General features: G+C 46.7%; 1 protein-coding gene and 1 long non-coding RNA gene across 32 annotated transcripts in view; one reads left to right on the forward strand and one right to left on the reverse strand.

Annotated features, from left to right (window-relative positions):
• LOC118359256 (SRSF protein kinase 2) overlaps positions 1–16,779 on the forward strand; it is a 109,989-nt gene that overhangs the window by 85,516 nt on the left and 7,694 nt on the right. For 4 of the 5 annotated variants that reach the window (XM_035737680.2, XM_035737679.2, XM_035737682.2 and 1 more), the window contains 11 exons: positions 874–982; positions 1,447–1,534; positions 1,655–1,742; positions 1,857–1,963; positions 6,255–6,420; positions 7,975–8,000; positions 8,147–8,462; positions 9,508–10,416; positions 11,459–11,574; positions 12,135–12,242; positions 12,337–12,406. In XM_035737680.2, coding sequence (XP_035593573.1) covers positions 874–982; positions 1,447–1,534; positions 1,655–1,742; positions 1,857–1,963; positions 6,255–6,420; positions 7,975–8,000; positions 8,147–8,462; positions 9,508–10,416; positions 11,459–11,574; positions 12,135–12,242; positions 12,337–12,406 — 2,103 coding nt within the window. The other variant, XM_035737684.2, reaches the window with a different exon arrangement.
• Positions 12,920–16,084, reverse strand: LOC127912041 (uncharacterized). Of its 27 annotated transcripts, XR_008080236.1 has the most exons (12): positions 15,672–16,084; positions 15,488–15,625; positions 15,304–15,441; positions 15,028–15,211; positions 14,881–14,972; positions 14,789–14,834; positions 13,976–14,159; positions 13,784–13,829; positions 13,589–13,634; positions 13,498–13,543; positions 13,178–13,269; positions 12,920–13,049 (listed from the first exon to the last, which is right to left on the reverse strand). It is a non-coding gene; the product is annotated as an uncharacterized LOC127912041 (long non-coding RNA). The 27 variants fall into 27 exon arrangements; XR_008080245.1 differs by lacking the exon at positions 13,589–13,634 and having other exon boundaries at positions 14,022–14,159; XR_008080242.1 differs by lacking the exon at positions 13,498–13,543 and having other exon boundaries at positions 14,022–14,159.

Here is a 16,779-nt window from a genome sequence, read left to right on the forward strand (position 1 = left end):
ATACTTTATTGAAGAATCTCTACTGTTGACCAAATAAAAAGGGCTCCAAACTATGGCCTGCCTCGAGAAGAAATGTTGTGTGCCTCAACACAAAGTCCAAAACGAACAAAAACCTCACAAAATGTCATCATAATACTGTTTCGGCTGGGAAGCATGCGGCCTTACACACACTCCAATACACTTAAACCCATATGTTCTTCTCCTTTCTCTCTCTCTCTACCTCTTACTCTGTCTCTTATATCATCCCTGCTGGCTCCTAATGTAATTGGCAGCAGTGTGTGACTTGCCAGAAGCTCTATATGCTTGGCACCAGCACCAAGGCTCAAGGTTGTTGTCTGTGCCAAGAGGGAGTGGTCTTTCCACTGAGGAGCCTGATATCCTGATAGCTGTGAGGACCTACTGAGGACCTCACTCACTCACTCACTCACTCACTCACTCACTCACTCACTCACTCACTTTCTTAATCCTCTCTCACGCCCTCCCTCTTACTGATAGCATAGATTCAGTAGCTCAGCTCGAAATATCAGTATCTTGATAATCTAGGTTTTTCTAATGGTATCTCTCTCTCTCTCTCTCTCTCTCTCTCTCTCTCTCTCTCTCTCTCTCTCTCTCTCTCTCTCTCTCTCTCTCTCTCTCCTGTCCTCTCTCTCTCCTGTCCTCTCTCCCCTGTCTCTCTCTCTCTCTCTCTCTCTCTCTCTCTCTCTCTCTCTCTCTCTCTCTCTCTCTCCTGTCTCTCTCTCTCCTGTCCTCTCTCTCTCCTGTCCTCTCTCTCTCCTGTCCTCTCTCTCCCCCTGTCCTCTCTCTCTCCCCTGTCCTCTCTCTCTCTCTCTCTCTCTCTCTCTCTCTCTCTCTCTCTCTCTCTCTCTCTCTCAGGTGGATACCATCCGGTGAAGATAGGGGACTTGTTCAATGGGAGGTATCATGTGATCCGCAAGCTGGGCTGGGGTCACTTCTCCACCGTATGGCTGTGCTGGGACATCCAGTGAGTCACACACACACCTGTCAACGAGAGTCAGACGGGTCACTACTTTTACCAACTCATCACAATGACAACGGCTGTAACAAAACCACTCCTACACACTGACACAGTAGACAGTAGGAGCTGCAGTGTAATGACACAGAGTGCCAAAGTGTTAACCACACTGATGCATAACAGTCTCAGTGTCAGAATATCACCGTTCACTAGGTTACATCGTACAGCTCGCCCATACACTCAATTAGCCCCAATTAAATCAATTACACAATCATACACTGTACACTGTTCCTCACTCACATGGACATTGTCCTTGGATATGAAACCATTACCAGTAAACATCTTCCCCAACAGTGTGTTTTCCCCCAATCTGTGATTGATTGGTTCAACTCCAGTGTTGCATGGCTAGCTCTGCTGTAGTCCATCATGTTGTGATATGGATCTCTCTGTGTGTTATATGTTTCTTGTTTCAGGGTGAAGAACTTTGTGGCGATGAAGGTGGTGAAGAGTGCCCAGCATTACACCGAGACAGCCTTGGATGAGATCAAACTGCTCAGATGTGTGAGTAGCGACTCTGGGTGTGTGTGTGTGTTTGTGTGTGTGTGTTTCGTTTCCCCGCCTCGCACACCTCTCTCACACCCTCCGTCCTGATCTCTCTATTGTTTTGTCGTTCATCTCCAGGTGAGAGAGAGTGACCCCTCTGACCAAAACAAAGAAATGGTGGTTCAGCTGATAGATGACTTCAAGATCTCTGGAATCAACGGAATACGTATCCTTGTCTACAGAGTGTGTGTGTGGATGTGTGTGTATACTTATATGCTCTTTATATCTGCGTATGTATCTCAGTGATGAAGCTGTGGTCCTCCTTGACCAGCTGTCCCAGATGTGTGTATGGTGTTTGAGGTTCTCGGACACCACCTTCTAAAGTGGATCATCAAGTCCAACTACCAGGGCCTTCCTCTTCCCTGTGTTAAGAGTATTATCAAACAGGTATGCCACACACGCTAGTGCTGAGCGGTGACCACCTACTTGTCTGGTCTGTGTGGGGCAGACATGGAAGGGAGAGAAGGGACAGTAGAACACGAGAGAGGGATAGAGTGCAGTTGCTTCGCGAGGTATCTCTACCTGAAAGTCAATTTTTTGTATTTTTATTTCACCTTTATTTAACCAGGTAGGCTAGTTGAGAACAAGTTCTCATTTGCAACTGCGACCTGGCCAAGATAAAGCATAGCAGTGTGAACAGACAACACAGAGTTACACATGGAGTAAACAATTAACAAGTCAATAACACAGTAGAAAAAAAAAGGGGAGTCTATATACAATGTGTGCAAAGGGCATGAGGAGGTAGGCGAATAATTAATTTAGCAGATTAACACTGGAGTTATAAATGATCAGATGGTCATGTACAGGTAGAGATATTGGTGTGCAAAAGAGCAGAAAAGTAAATAAATAAAAACTGTGGGGATGAGGTAGGTGAAAATGGGTGGGCTATTTACCAATAGACTATGTACAGCTGCAGCGATCGGTTAGCTGCTCAGATAGCTGATGTTTGAAGTTGGTGAGGGAGATAAAAGTCTCCAACTTCAGCGATTTTTGCAATTCGTTCCAGTCACAGGCAGTAGAGTACTGGAACGAAAGGCGGCCGAATGAGGTGTTGGCTTTAGGGATGATCAGTGAGATACACCTGCTGGAGCGCGTGCCACGGATAGGTGTTGCTATCGTGACCAGTGAACTGAGATAAGGCGGAGCTTTACCTAGCATGGCCTTGTAGATGACCTGGAGCCAGTGGGTCTGGCGACAATATGTAGCGAGGGCCAGCCGACTAGAGCATACAAGTCACAGTGGTGGGTGGTATAAGGTGCTTTAGTGACAAAACGGATGGCACTGTGATAAACTGCATCTAGTTTGCTGAGTAGAGTGTTGGAAGCAATTTTGTAGATGACATCGCCGAAGTCGAGGATCGGTAGGATAGTCAGTTTTACTAGGGTAAGCTTGGCAGCGTGAGTGAAGGAGGCTTTGTTGCGGAATAGAAAGCCGACTCTTGATTTGATTTTCGATTGGAGATGTTTGATATGAGTCTGGAAGGAGAGTTTGCAGTCTAGCCAGACACCTAGGTACTTATAGATGTCCACATATTCAAGGTCGGAACCATCCAGGGTGGTGATGCTAGTCGGCCATGCGGGTGCAGGCAGCGATCGGTTGAAAAGCATGCATTTGGTTTTACTAGCATTTAAGAGCAGTTGGAGGCCACGGAAGGAGTATTGTATGGCATTGAAGCTCGTTTGGAGGTTAGATAGCACAGTGTCCAATGACGGGCCGAAAGTATATAGAATGGTGTCGTCTGAGTAGAGGTGGATCAGGGAATCGCCCGCAGCAAGAGCAACATCATTGATATATACAGAGAAAAGAGTCGGCCCGAGAATTGAACCCTGTGGCACCCCCATAGAGACTGCCAGAGGACCGGACAGCATGCCCTCCGATTTGACACACTGAACTCTGTCTGCAAAGTAATTGGTGAACCAGGCAAGGCAGTCATCCGAAAAACCGAGGCTACTGAGTGTGCCGATAAGAATATGGTGATTGACAGAGTCGAAAGCCTTGGCAAGGTCGATGAAGACTGCTGCACAGTACTGTCTTTTATCGATGGCTGTTATGATATTGTTTAGTACCTTGAGTGTAGCTGAGGTGCACCCCTGACCGGCTCGGAAACCAGATTGCACAGCGGAGAAGGTACGGTGGGATTCGAGATGGTCAGTGACCTGTTTGTTGACTTGGCTTTCGAAGACCTTAGATAGGCAGGGCAGAATGGATATAGGTCTGTAACAGTTTGGGTCCAGGGTGTCTCCCCCTTTGAAGAGGGGGATGACTGCGGCAGCTTTCCAATCCTTGGGGATCTCAGACGATATGAAAGAGAGGTTGAGACAATGGTGGCGGATAGTTTCAGAAATAGAGGGTCCAGATTGTCAAGCCCAGCTGATTTTTACGGGTCCAGGTTTTGCAGATCTTTCAGAACATCTGCTATCTGGATTTGGGTAAAGGAGAACCTGGAGAGGCTTGGGCGAGGAGCTGCGGGGGGGGGGGCGGAGCTGTTGGCCGAGGTAGGAGTAGCCAGGCGGAAGGCATGGCCAGCCGTTGAGAAATGCTTGTTTGAAGTTTTCGATAATCATGGATTTATCGGTGGTGACCGTGTTACCTAGCCTCAGTGCAGTGGGCAGCTGGGAGGAGGTGCTCTTGTTCTCCATGGACTTCACAGTGTCCCAGAACTTTTTGGAGTTGGAGCTACAGGATGCAAACTTCTGCCTGAAGAAGCTGGCCTTAGCTTTCCTGACTGACTGTGTGTATTGGTTCCTGACTTCCCTGAACAGTTGCATATTGCTGGGACTATTCGATGCTATTGCAGTCCGCCACAGGATGTTTTTGTGCTGGTCGAGGGCAGTCAGGTCTGGAGTGAACCAAGGGCTGTATCTGTTCTTAGTTCTGCATTTTTTGAACAGAGCATGCTTATCTAAAATGGTGAGGAAGTTACTTTTAAAGAATGACCAGGCATCCTCAACTGACGGGATGAGGTCAATGTCCTTCCAGGATACCCGGGCCAGGTCGATTAGAAAGGCCTGCTCACAGAAGTGGTTTAGGGAGCGTTTGACAGTGATGAGGGGTGGTCGTTTGACTGCGGCTCCGTAGCGGATACAGGCAATGATCGCTGAGATCCTGGTTGAAGACAGCGGAGGTGTATTTGGAGGGCCAGTTGGTCAGGATGACGTCTATGAGGGTGCCCTTGCTTACAGAGTTAGGGTTGTACCTGGTGGGTTCCTTGATGATTTGTGTGAGATTGAGGGCATCTAGCTTAGATTGTAGGACTGCCGGGGTGTTATGATCGAAGTGATTGATATTTGGTTTTCAGCAGTCATAAAAGTATGATCGAAGTGATTGATATTTGGTTTTCAGCGGTCATAAAAGTATGAACTACTAAAATAAGGATTTTGTCAGACAGCATAGGCAACATCTCTAGAGATGAGATGATGAATTGGAAAGGCCAAAACCTTGGAAGAAACCTAGAGAGGAACCAGGCTATGAGGGGTGGCCAGTCCTCTTCTGGCTGTGCCGGGTGGAGATTATAACAGAACATGGGCAAAGATGTTCAAATGGTGGTCAAATAATGTTGACCCTGACATGGTCAAATAATAATAATCACAGTGGTTGTTGAGGGTGCAACAAGTCAGCACCTCAGGAGTAAATGTCAGTTGGCTTTTCATAGCCGATCATTAAGAGTATCTCTACCGCTCCTGCTGTCTCTAGAGAGTTGAAAACAGCAGGTCTGGGACAGGTAGCACGTCCGGTGAACATGTCAGGGTTCCATAGCCGCAGGCAGAACGGTTGAAACTGGAGCAGCAGCACAGCCAGGTGGACTGGGGACAGCAAGGAGTCATCATGCCAGGTAGTCCTGAGGCATGGTCAGAGAGAGAGAGAGAGAGAGAGAGAGAGAGAGAGAGAGGAGAAATACGAGAAATACTCCAGATATAACAAACTGACCCTAGCCCCCGACACTTAAACTACAGCAGCATAAATACTGGAGGCTGAGAGAGGAGGGGTCGGGAGACACTGTGGCCCCGTCCGACGATACCCCCGGACAGCAAAAGCACTAACACACACTCACGCATTCATGCACGAAGGGGCACAAACTCACGCACGCAAGTACACACTCACACATCCTCATTTACTTGACTCAGACACATTCACATACACACATCACTTTCACTTCCATAAACACTCTTTATTAGCACCAACAATGAGAGGAAGAGAAGTGATATTGCCAGCCAGAGGCACTACTGCAGGCCAGTCCAGTCCAGTACAATACATGTTGTTGACTTCACAAGGCCTTCACAGGCCTTCCCCCTGAAGACCAGGGCAGAGCAGCATGTGAATTAAAGTTATCTGTTCATCTCTGCTGCCTCCCACTTGAATAGCCCACTGAAGAATAATAGAAACTGCTCTCAACTTCAATACAAAAGCCCCTAAAATCAAACACTGGCAAACACACACACACACACACCAAACAAAACAACAACAGCAGCCTTGTCCCCGATGAAGGATGACTAAGATCAAAGGAATGGTTCATTTAGCGTTGTGAGAGCATCAGTGGTGTTTCATCTGGGATTTGTGTGTTTGTGTTTGCTTACACGTTACATTTACATTTAAGTCATTTAGCAGACGCTCTTATCCAGAGCGACTGTGTCTGTGTTTGTGTGTGTGTGCACATTTGTGCATGCTTGTGTTCATGTAGGTTCTGCAGGGCTTGGACTACCTCCACAGCAAGTGTAAGATCATCCACACGGACATCAAGCCGGAGAACATCCTGATGTGTGTGGACGATGCGTTTGTCCGCCGCATGGCCGTGGAGGCCACAGAGTGGCAGAAGGCTGGGGCACCCCCGCCCTCTGGATCTGCAGGTAGGGTACAGACCACCTCACCCGCTAACTCACTGTCTGTAGAAGAAAATAACAGGGTTAAAATAATCATTATCAACAAAAATCACAGTTTTTCCTAAGCCATCTGACAAAATTTGACGGTGAACTATCCCTCTAAGCGTTATCCAAATAGTTAGTTATTGTAGCCTTCTCCTCATTTCAAACTGAAGTGTTTTGGGAGTCCAACAGTGAGTAGTGAATAAAGCCTGTCAGATATATTTTAAAGGAGTACTTAGGACTGTTTTACCCTAAACCTGTGTAGAGATATCTTTCGCTGTTTGACTTGAGGTTCAGTCTTAGTTGAATCGGTACAGTGCGCTCTTTGTAGAGGAGGTATGAGACTAATTCATCATGAGCCGTTTGATTCTTATGACCAATTGCTTACTTAAAGACAAGGTCTAATGCTAGTGTAGGGAAGTCTCTCTTCTATCCTATTAGCAGTAGATGAATCTATCGGCGGTTCTGATAACTGTCCTGCTGTGTATCAGTACAGCGGTCACACCATTAAGGAATCTATGAATCAATCAGATGAATCAATCAGTTGGGCGGTCTCTTAGTTTGTTGCTTCAGCTTGCCAGCCTGAGCCAACCAATCAATTTGGTGAGAGCTCTCTCCTAGTTTGATTTTGATAGGCACAGAGATTGCTTGAGAGCTTGTGGCTCCACTAAAAGCTAGATGTTTGTGAGAGTGATCACGGAAACGTGCCTTTAGCAAGGAGGAAAGGGTGGAAGCAGAGTTTTTAAGCATTCTTATCTGGCCAGCACACACTTCCCTATTGTCTTGGCCTATGTTCCTTCAACTTCTCCCTGAAACTTTACTACTTGTTGGTCCTGTCACGTGTGTGCCCAGGCAGTCAGGGGTCAAGTAGTCTCGACATCACACGAATTTAGTCAAAGCAAGGGGTCTTGACCCCCTCATGAACTCCTCATGAACCCCTCCATGAGCTGTCTGAAATTACTTTGATTAAATCCTCCATTCAACTCACAGTTCATCCAAAGATTCTGTATGAAGTCTATAAGAGGGTGTAAATAAAGATTCTGTATGAAGTCTATAAGAGGGTGTAAATAAAGATTCTGTATGAAGTCTATAAGAGGGTATAAATAAAGATTCTGTATGAAGTCTATAAGAGGGTGTAAATAAAGATTCTGTATGAAGTCTATAAGAGGGTATAAATAAAGATTCTGTATGAAGTCTATAAGAGGGTATAAATAAAGATTCTGTATGAAGTCTATAAGAGGGTATAAATAAAGATTCTGTATGAAGTCTATAAGAGGGTATAAATAAAGATTCTGTATGAAGTCTATAAGAGGGTATAAATAAAGATTCTGTATGAAGTCTATAAGAGGGTATAAATAAAGATTCTGTATGAAGTCTATAAGAGGGTATAAATAAAGATTCTGTATGAAGTCTATAAGAGGGTATAAATAATTGAATGGGGTGTTATCTTATTCAGGGGTATATATTATTATTATAGGACTTTGTAGGGATGATATGTTTGAAGGTGAACTTTCTCCTGACTCTGTTTCATCCCAACAGTCAGCACAGCACCACAGGCCAAACCGGTGAGTACCACAATGTTCTGTATAAATCTCAGAGCAGAATATACAATGTTTTCTATCTAATTCTAGTCACTCAGCCCATAGGTCGTTGTACATCAGTGACTTTAATAGAGTCTTCCTCCTCCTCTCTCCTCTCTCCTCTTCTCTAGGTAGGGAAGATCTCTAAGAACAAGAAGAAGAAGCTGAAGAAAAAACAGAAGCGTCAGACCGAGCTGTTGGAGATACGCATGCGGGAGATCGAGGCCCTGGAGAGAGAGGCTGAGAAACAGAGGGCCACAGAGGGCCCCGATGGTGAGGGGGACACACACTCCCCGAAACACACACCCCGCAACGCGGCACTGGGGCCCGCCGTTGCACTGGGCGAGAGTGATGACGACGACGATGATTACGATGAAGAGGATGGAGATGAGGAGGAGGAAGGGGAGACAGAGAGGGAGAGGCCAACCAGGCTAACCAATCACACCTGTGAGTTACATGGTTTGATTGTAAATCAGTGTAGTGGTGGTGGTGGTGGTGGTGGTGGTTTTATACTCATTCACTCAATGTGTTGGTTATTCACTCATTCCATTGTGTGTGTGTGTGTGTGTGTGTGTGTGTGTGTGTGTCAGAGCTGTGTGGATAGAGTTCTGTACCAAGCTGAGAGTGAATAGAATTGAATGGAGAACTGGAGGAGGACGAGCCAGCCTCCAACCTCTCCACCCACACTAGGCTGACACTCTAAAAAGTGCTGGATTAAAAACAACAACATTTGGTTTATTTGGTAACCCAGTGCTGGGTAAATATTGGACAAAACACATGCTGGGTTATTTTGACCCAGCCAGTTGGGTTGTTGAATTACCCAAACATGGGTTCATTTAATCATCAATTGGGTTTTTGTTGACTTTCGTGTTGGGTTAACCCAGCACCTGAGTCTTTTTTAATGTAATTCATAGGTTATTTTCAAGAGGTTTGGCCTATTAGGGCCGTGGCTTTTAATAATTTTTCGCCACCCGTGAGAGTAAATTTAATTCCTGTTCATCATGTTAAGTTTGTATACTACAAAATAACATTTTCCTTTGTGCACATTACATATGCTGAGAAAAAAGTTCATGTTCAACCTTAACATGTGATAACAATACAACAGAACAAATTAACCGGAATTACATTTACTCTTGCAGGTGACCAAAAATAACTACCGGAAAGCATGGCCCTATTAAGCCACAGCTCCAGTCTTCGGATCTGACCCGCTGTGTCGTAACTCAATAACCCAGAATAAACCCAGCATCAACAACACAACCGTGCTCTTAATTTTTTTTAAATAACTAAGTGACCTAATGCCTGTAACCCAGTAGTTGGGTCATCCAAACAACCCTGAATTGTTTTAGAGTGTACTGCGTGGGAGAAATGCAAGGCGGATTCATAAACAACTACAGTCTAACCCAAGCTCTCGCTTTCCTCCCACCCCCTCTCTCTCCCTCTCTCCCTTCTCTCTTTTTCACTCTTCCACTCTTTCTCTCCCCCTGTCTTTCAGGTGCAGCCACACCTCAGGAGCAGTCAGAGGTGCCCCCCACCCCAGAGGCAGCAGCAGGGCCAGAGGGGGAGCCCACCCCCAGCACTACCCCAGAGACCGAGACACAGAATCCCACACCCACCACCACTACACCTGGGGATGGCAACGGAGCTACCGCGAACCCAGAGGGAGAGGGGGAGGAGGGGGAGAAAGAGGAGGTTAATGAAGAGAATGACAATGAGGAGGTGGAGGAGGAAGATGGGGAAGAAGAGGATGACAATGAAGAGGACTTGGTTACAGCTCCTGCCGAAAAAGATGAGAAAGAGGAACCAAGAACAGAGGAGGAGGTGAAGGGTGAGGAGACCAAGGAGCAGGAAAAGGACAAAGAGGAAGAGGAGGAGGAGGAGGAGGACGACGACGATGACGACGACGATGATGATGACGATGATGATGAAGACGACGCTGATGAAACAGAAACAGGTGCTGACGACCTCACTAACTCAATCTCCACCACCATGGGACACAACAACAACACCACCAAAACCAATGGCCATGTCCTCCTAGGGGGTGTGGAGAGGGACAGGGAGAGATGTCCCAGAGCCAACCCCCCAGCCCCTACCTCCTCCCCCATCCCTCTGCACTGCCCCCTGGTAGAGTCAGAGATCAGCTGCACAGACAGGGATCACAGCTCCCTCAGCTCCTCCTACGAGCTCTTCAATGGCGAGGTGGTCACGCCGGGCCTGACCAACGGGGCGCAGCGCCACAGGGGCACGGCGCCACGTTTCCCTGACCTGCCTCTGGACCCTGACCCGGGTAGCCCCGTCACAGTGGGCGAAGCTGGTCAACCAGGGTCCAGGACATCCCCTCACAGCCCCACTGCAGACCGCAGTCGTACTGTGTCGTCCTCAAGCACTGGGGACACGCCTAAAGGTGAGATATTTCTCCTTTCTCTATATTTTTCTCTCTCTTTCACTCTTTCACCCACATGCATGGACACAGATGTGCATATACAGCTAAAATGGCACTGGAGAAGAAGGCCTTCTTGTGTGGGGGAGGAGGTAGGGAAGTGTGTCCCCAACAGATTGTGTTTTTTTGTTATTTTATTTGTGTTGTTTGTAACTTGTACATTTTTATTTAATTTTGTACATAATGTTGCCGCTACCATCTCTTATGACCGAAAATAACTTCTGGACGTCCTACGAGTCCTACGCGAACAATTTACTGCTTTCTCGGGAACAGGCCCAGATCCCCGTGATTTGCTTGAAGAGGAGGCAGAGAAAAAGTGCCGGAGGGCGAGCTGCCTTCTGAGAATTCATAGGTGATCGAATACACCCCCACTTCCTTCCATTCTGCTAGCAAACATGCAATATTTGGAGAATAAAATCGATTACCTACGCAATAAATTAAATTACATTCAAAACTGTAATATCTTATGCTTCATGGAGTCGTGGCTGAACGACGACACTATCAACATACAGCTGGCTGGTTATACGCTGTACCGGCAGGATAGAACAGCGGAGTCTGGTAGGACAAGGGGCGGCAGACTATGTATTATTGTAAACAACAGCTGGTGCACGATATCTAAGGAAGTCTTGAGCTATTGCTCGCCTATGGTACAGTAATCTCATGATACGCTGTAGACCACACTATCTACACTATCTTCTATGCATAGTCATAATAACTCTACCTACATGTACATATTACCTCAACTAACCGGTGCCCCAGCACATTGACTCTGTACCGGAATCCCCCTGTATATATTCTCGCTTTTTTTCTTTTTCTTATCTGTATTGTTTTAAACTGCATTGTTGGTTAGGTGCTCATGTGTAAGCATTTCACTGTAAGGTTTACACCTGTTGTATCACATTTGATTTGATTCGACTTGACATGAAGTCATAGAGAAACACGTACTGGACATTCTCTGCCTGCTGCCTGACCTTTTCCCCAACAATAACACATTTATCCTAACTAGATGATGTAGTTCTAGCCAAGGCCAAAGCAGCAGACCTCCTGGTCAACCCCCTGGACCCTCGCAACGCTGACACACTCCGAGTCAAGATAGCTGACCTGGGCAACGCCTGCTGGGTGGTAAGTTGTGTGTGTGTGTGTGTGTGTGTGTGTGTGTGTGTGTGTGTGTGTGTGTGTGTGTGTGTGTGTGTGTGTGTGTGTGTGTGTGTGTGTGTGTGTGTGTGTGTGTGTGTGTGTGTGTGTGTGTGTGTACACACGCACGCGGAGGTATGTGACTGTGTGTGTATAGGGTTCTCAAACCCTTTTCCTGAAGAGCTACCCTCCTGTAGGTTTTCACTCCAACCCAGTTGTAACTAAGCTTTGTTCAGCTTTTCAACCAGCTAATTATTAGAATCTGGTGTTTTTGATTAGGGTTGGAGTGAAAACCTACTGGACGGTAGTTCTCCAGGAACAGATGGAGAGCCCTGGTGCACAGTATGTGTATGGGTGTTTTGCAATAGACACAGATGCATAATATAAAGTACAGTATAGTTTATCCATCTCCTCTCTCTCCTCTTTCTCTCGCTCTTTCTCTTCCTTTCTCTTTCCCCTCTCTCTCTCGCTCCTCTCTCTCCTCTCTTTCTCCTTCCTCCGCTCTCTTTATCCTCTCTCTCTCTTATCTCTTCCTCACTGTCTCTCAGCACAAGCACTTCACAGAGGATATTCAAACCAGACAGTACCGCTCCATAGAGGTCCTGATAGGAGCTGGGTACAGCACTCCTGCTGACATCTGGAGCACCGCATGCATGGTGAGCACACAAACACACACACTCACACACATGCCTGTGCACACAAACACACATCAGTACTGACTGATGACACTATCCGGTCTGTGTCCTGCAGGCGTTTGAGCTGGCTACAGGAGACTACCTGTTTGAGCCTCACTCTGGGGAAGACTACTCCAGGGATGAGGGTGAGTCTATACACACTGTTCTCCTAATAGACCAGCCTCATACTAAACACAGTAGTACATGTTTATCTATGTAGTGATGTAGAAATAGCTGTTTAATATGTGTCGTTGTGTTGTTAATATGTGTTTAGACTGAGTAATTGTGTAGGTACAACTGTTGTAGCACTGTCATGTGAGATTTGCTGAACTGAATTAGATGATACATTATATATAGTAATACACTGTCGTAGTAGTAGATATTATGAAAGCTTGATTGTAAATTGTTTTATAACAATGGGCCCAAATCATGGACTAAAGATGTCCCGCAGATTTTAGTATAGTCCCTTCTAGTTTCCCTATCTGCTATTATCTATTTATCTATCCTCACATTCTATACCTGACTCAACATCTTTACCTGACCTAACTCATCCAATCCCCACATTAAAACCTTGTCGCACCCTATCCCAGTATTCACATCCACACCTTCTCCCTGCCTAAACTCTCCCTATCCCCATATTCACATCCACACCTTCTCACTCCCTAAACTCTCCTTATCCCCATATTCACATCCACACCTTCTCACTCCCTAAACTCTCCATATCCCCATATTCACATCCACACCTTCTCACTCCCTAAACTCTCCATATCCCCATATTCACATCCACACCTTCTCACTCCCTAAACTCTCCATATCCCCATATTCACATCCACACTTCTCACTCCCTCTCATATTCCATCCACACCTTCTCACTCCCTATTCACAAACTCTCCCTATCCCCATATTCACATCCACACCTTCTCACTCCCTAAACTCTCCCTATCCCCATATTCACATCCACACCTTCTCACTCCCTAAACTCTCCATATCCCCATATTCACATCCACACCTTCTCCCTTCCTAAACTCTCCATATCCCCATATTCACATCCACACCTTTCTCCCTAAACTCTCCTTATCCCCTCACAACCTCTCCATATCCCCATATTCACATCCACACCTTCTCCCTCCCTAAACTCTCCCTTATCCCCATATTCACATCCACACCCCCATATCCCATATTCACATCCAACCTTCTCCTCCCTAAACTCTCCATATCCCCATATTCACATCCACACCTTCTCCCTCCCTAAACTCTCCATATCCCCATATTCACATCCACACCTTCTCCTCCCTAAACTCTCCATATCCCCATATTCACATCCACACCTTCTCCCTCCCTAAACTCTCCATATCCCCATATTCACATCCACACCTTCTCCTCCCTAAACTCTCCATATCCCCATATTCACATCCTAAACTCTCCCACATATTCTCCCTCCCTAAACTCTCCATATCCCCATATTCACATCCACACCTTCTCCTCCCTAAACTCCCTCCATATCCCCATATTCACATCCACACCTTCTCCCTCCCTAAACTCTCCATATCCCCATATTCACATCCACACCTTCTCCCTCCCTAAACTCTCCATATCCCCATATTCACATCCTAAACACCTTCTCCACACCCTCCCTAAACTCTCCATATCCCCATATTCACATCCACACCTTCTCCCTCCCTAAACTCTCCCTATCCCCATATTCACATCCACACCTTCTCCCTCCCTAAACTCTCCCTATCCCCATATTCACATCCACACCTTCTCCCTCCCTAAACTCTCCATATCCCCATATTCACATCCACACCTTCTCCCTCCCTAAACTCTCCCTATCCCCATATTCACATCCACACCTTCTCCCTCCCTAAACTCTCCCTATCCCCATATTCACATCCACACCTTCTGCCTAAACTCTCCCTATCCCCTAAACTCCCTCCTAAATATCCCCATATTCACATCCACACCTTAAACTCTCCTATCCCCATATTCACATCCACACCTTCTCCTCCCTAAACCTCCCTATCCCCATATTCACATCCACACCTTCTCCCTCCCTAAACTCTCCCTATCCCCATATTCAACACCTTCTCCCTCCCTAAATCTCTATCCCCATATTCACATCCACACCTTCTCTCCCTAAACTCCCTATCCCCATAAACTCTCCTCCCTAAATCCCCATATTCACATCCACACCTTCTCCTCCCTAAACTCTCCTTATCCCCATATTCACATCCATCCACCTTCTCTCCCCTCCCTAAACTCTCCCCTATCCCCATATTCACATCCACACCTTCTCCTCCCTAAACTCTCCATATCCCCATATTCACATCCACACCTTCTCCCTCTCCTTATCCCCTAAACTCTCCCTATCCCCATATTCACATCCACACCTTCTCCCTCCCTAAACTCTCCTTATCCCCATATTCACATCCACACCTTCTCCCTCCCTAAACTCTCCATATCCCCATATTCACATCCACACCTTCTCCCTCCCTAAACTCTCCTTATCCCCATATTCACATCCACACCTTCTCCCTCCCTAAACTCTCCATATCCCCATATTCACATCCACACCTTCTCCCTCCCTAAACTCTCCTTATCCCCATATTCACATCCACACCTTCTCCCTGCCTAAACTCTCCCTATCCCCATATTCACATCCACACCTTCTCCCTCCCTAAACTCTCCTTATCCCCATATTCACATCCACACCTTCTCCCTCCCTAAACTCTCCTTATCCCCATATTCCCCATATTCACATCCACACCTTCTCCCTCCCTAAACTCTCCTTATCCCCATATTCACATCCACACCTTCTCCCTGCCTAAACTCTCCCTATCCCCATATTCACATCCATACATTCTCCCTCCCTAAACTCTCCATATCCCCATATTCACATCCACACCTTCTCCCTGCCTAAACTCTCCTTATCCCCATATTCACATCCACACCTTCTCCCTCCCTAAACTCTCCTTATCCCCATATTCACATCCACACCTTCTCACTCCCTAAACTCTCCTTATCCCCATATTCACATCCACACCTTCTCCCTCCCTAAACTCTCCTTATCCCCATATTCACATCCACACCTTCTCCCTCCCTAAACTCTCCATATCCCCATATTCACATCCACACCTTCTCACTCCCTAAACTCTCCATATCCCCATATTCACATCCACACCTTCTCCCTCCCTAAACTCTCCTTATCCCCATATTCACATCCACACCTTCTCCCTCCCTAAACTCTCCATATCCCCATATTCACATCCACACCTTCTCCCTCCCTAAACTCTCCATATCCCCATATTCACATCCACACCTTCTCCCTCCCTAAACTCTCCATATCCCCATATTCACATCCACACCTTCTCCCTCCCTAAACTCTCCTTATCCCCATATTCACATCCACACCTTCTCACTCCCTAAACTCTCCATATCCCCATACTCACATCTCAAATCAAATGTTATTTGTCACATGCGCCGAATACAACAGGTGAAATGCTTACTTACCAGCCCTTAACCAACAATCTAGTTTTAATAAAAATAAGTGTTAAATAAAAAAATAGTCCAGGTAGCGATTTGATTAGCTGTTCGGGAGTCTTATGGCTTGGGGGTAGAAGCTGTTAAGAAGCCATTTGGACCAAGACTTGGTGCTCCAGTACCGCTTGCCGTGCGGTAGCAGAGAGAAAAGTCTATGACCAAGGTGGCTGGAGTCTGACAATTTCTAGGGCCTTCCTCTGACACTGCCTGGTATAGAGGTCCTGGGTGGCAGGAAGCTTGGCCCCAGTGATGTACTGGGCCGTACTCACTACCCTCTGTAGTGCCTTGCGGTCGGAAGCTGAGCAGTTGCCATACCAGGCAGTGATGCAACCATGCTCTCGATGGTGCAGCTGTAGAACATTTTGAGGATCAGAGGACCCATGCCAAATCTTTTCAGTCTCCTGAGGGTGAATAGGCATTGTCGTGCCCTCTTCACGACTGTCTTTGTGTGTTTGGACCATGATAGTTTGTTGGTGATGTGGACACCAAGGAACTTGAAGCTCTCAACCTGCTCCACTACAGCCCCGTCGAGGAGAATGGGGGTGTGCTCGGTCCTACTTTTCCTGTAGACCACAATCATCTCCTTTGTCTTGACCACGTTGAGGGAAATGTTGTTCTCCACACGGCCAGGTCTCTGACCTCCTCCCTATAGGCTGTCTCATCGTTGTCGGTGATCAGGCCTAGCACTGTTGTGTTATCGGCAACTTAATGATGGTGTTGGAGTCATTCCTGGCCATGCAGTCATGGGTGAACAAGGAGTACAGGAGGGAACTGAGCATGCACCCCTGAGGGGCCCCTGTGTTGAGGATCAGCATGGCAAATGTGTTGTTACCTACCCTTACCACCTGGGGTTGGCCGGTCAGGAAGTCTCAGATCCAGTTGCAGAGGGAGGTATAGTCCCAGGGTCCTTAGCCTAGTGATGTACTTTGAGGGCACTATGGTGTTGAACGCTGAGCTGTAGTCAATGAATAGCATTCTT

Source organism: Oncorhynchus keta, chromosome 26 (assembly GCF_023373465.1).
Source record: "Oncorhynchus keta strain PuntledgeMale-10-30-2019 chromosome 26, Oket_V2, whole genome shotgun sequence".
In the NCBI taxonomy this organism is placed as follows: Eukaryota; Metazoa; Chordata; class Actinopteri; order Salmoniformes; family Salmonidae; genus Oncorhynchus; species Oncorhynchus keta.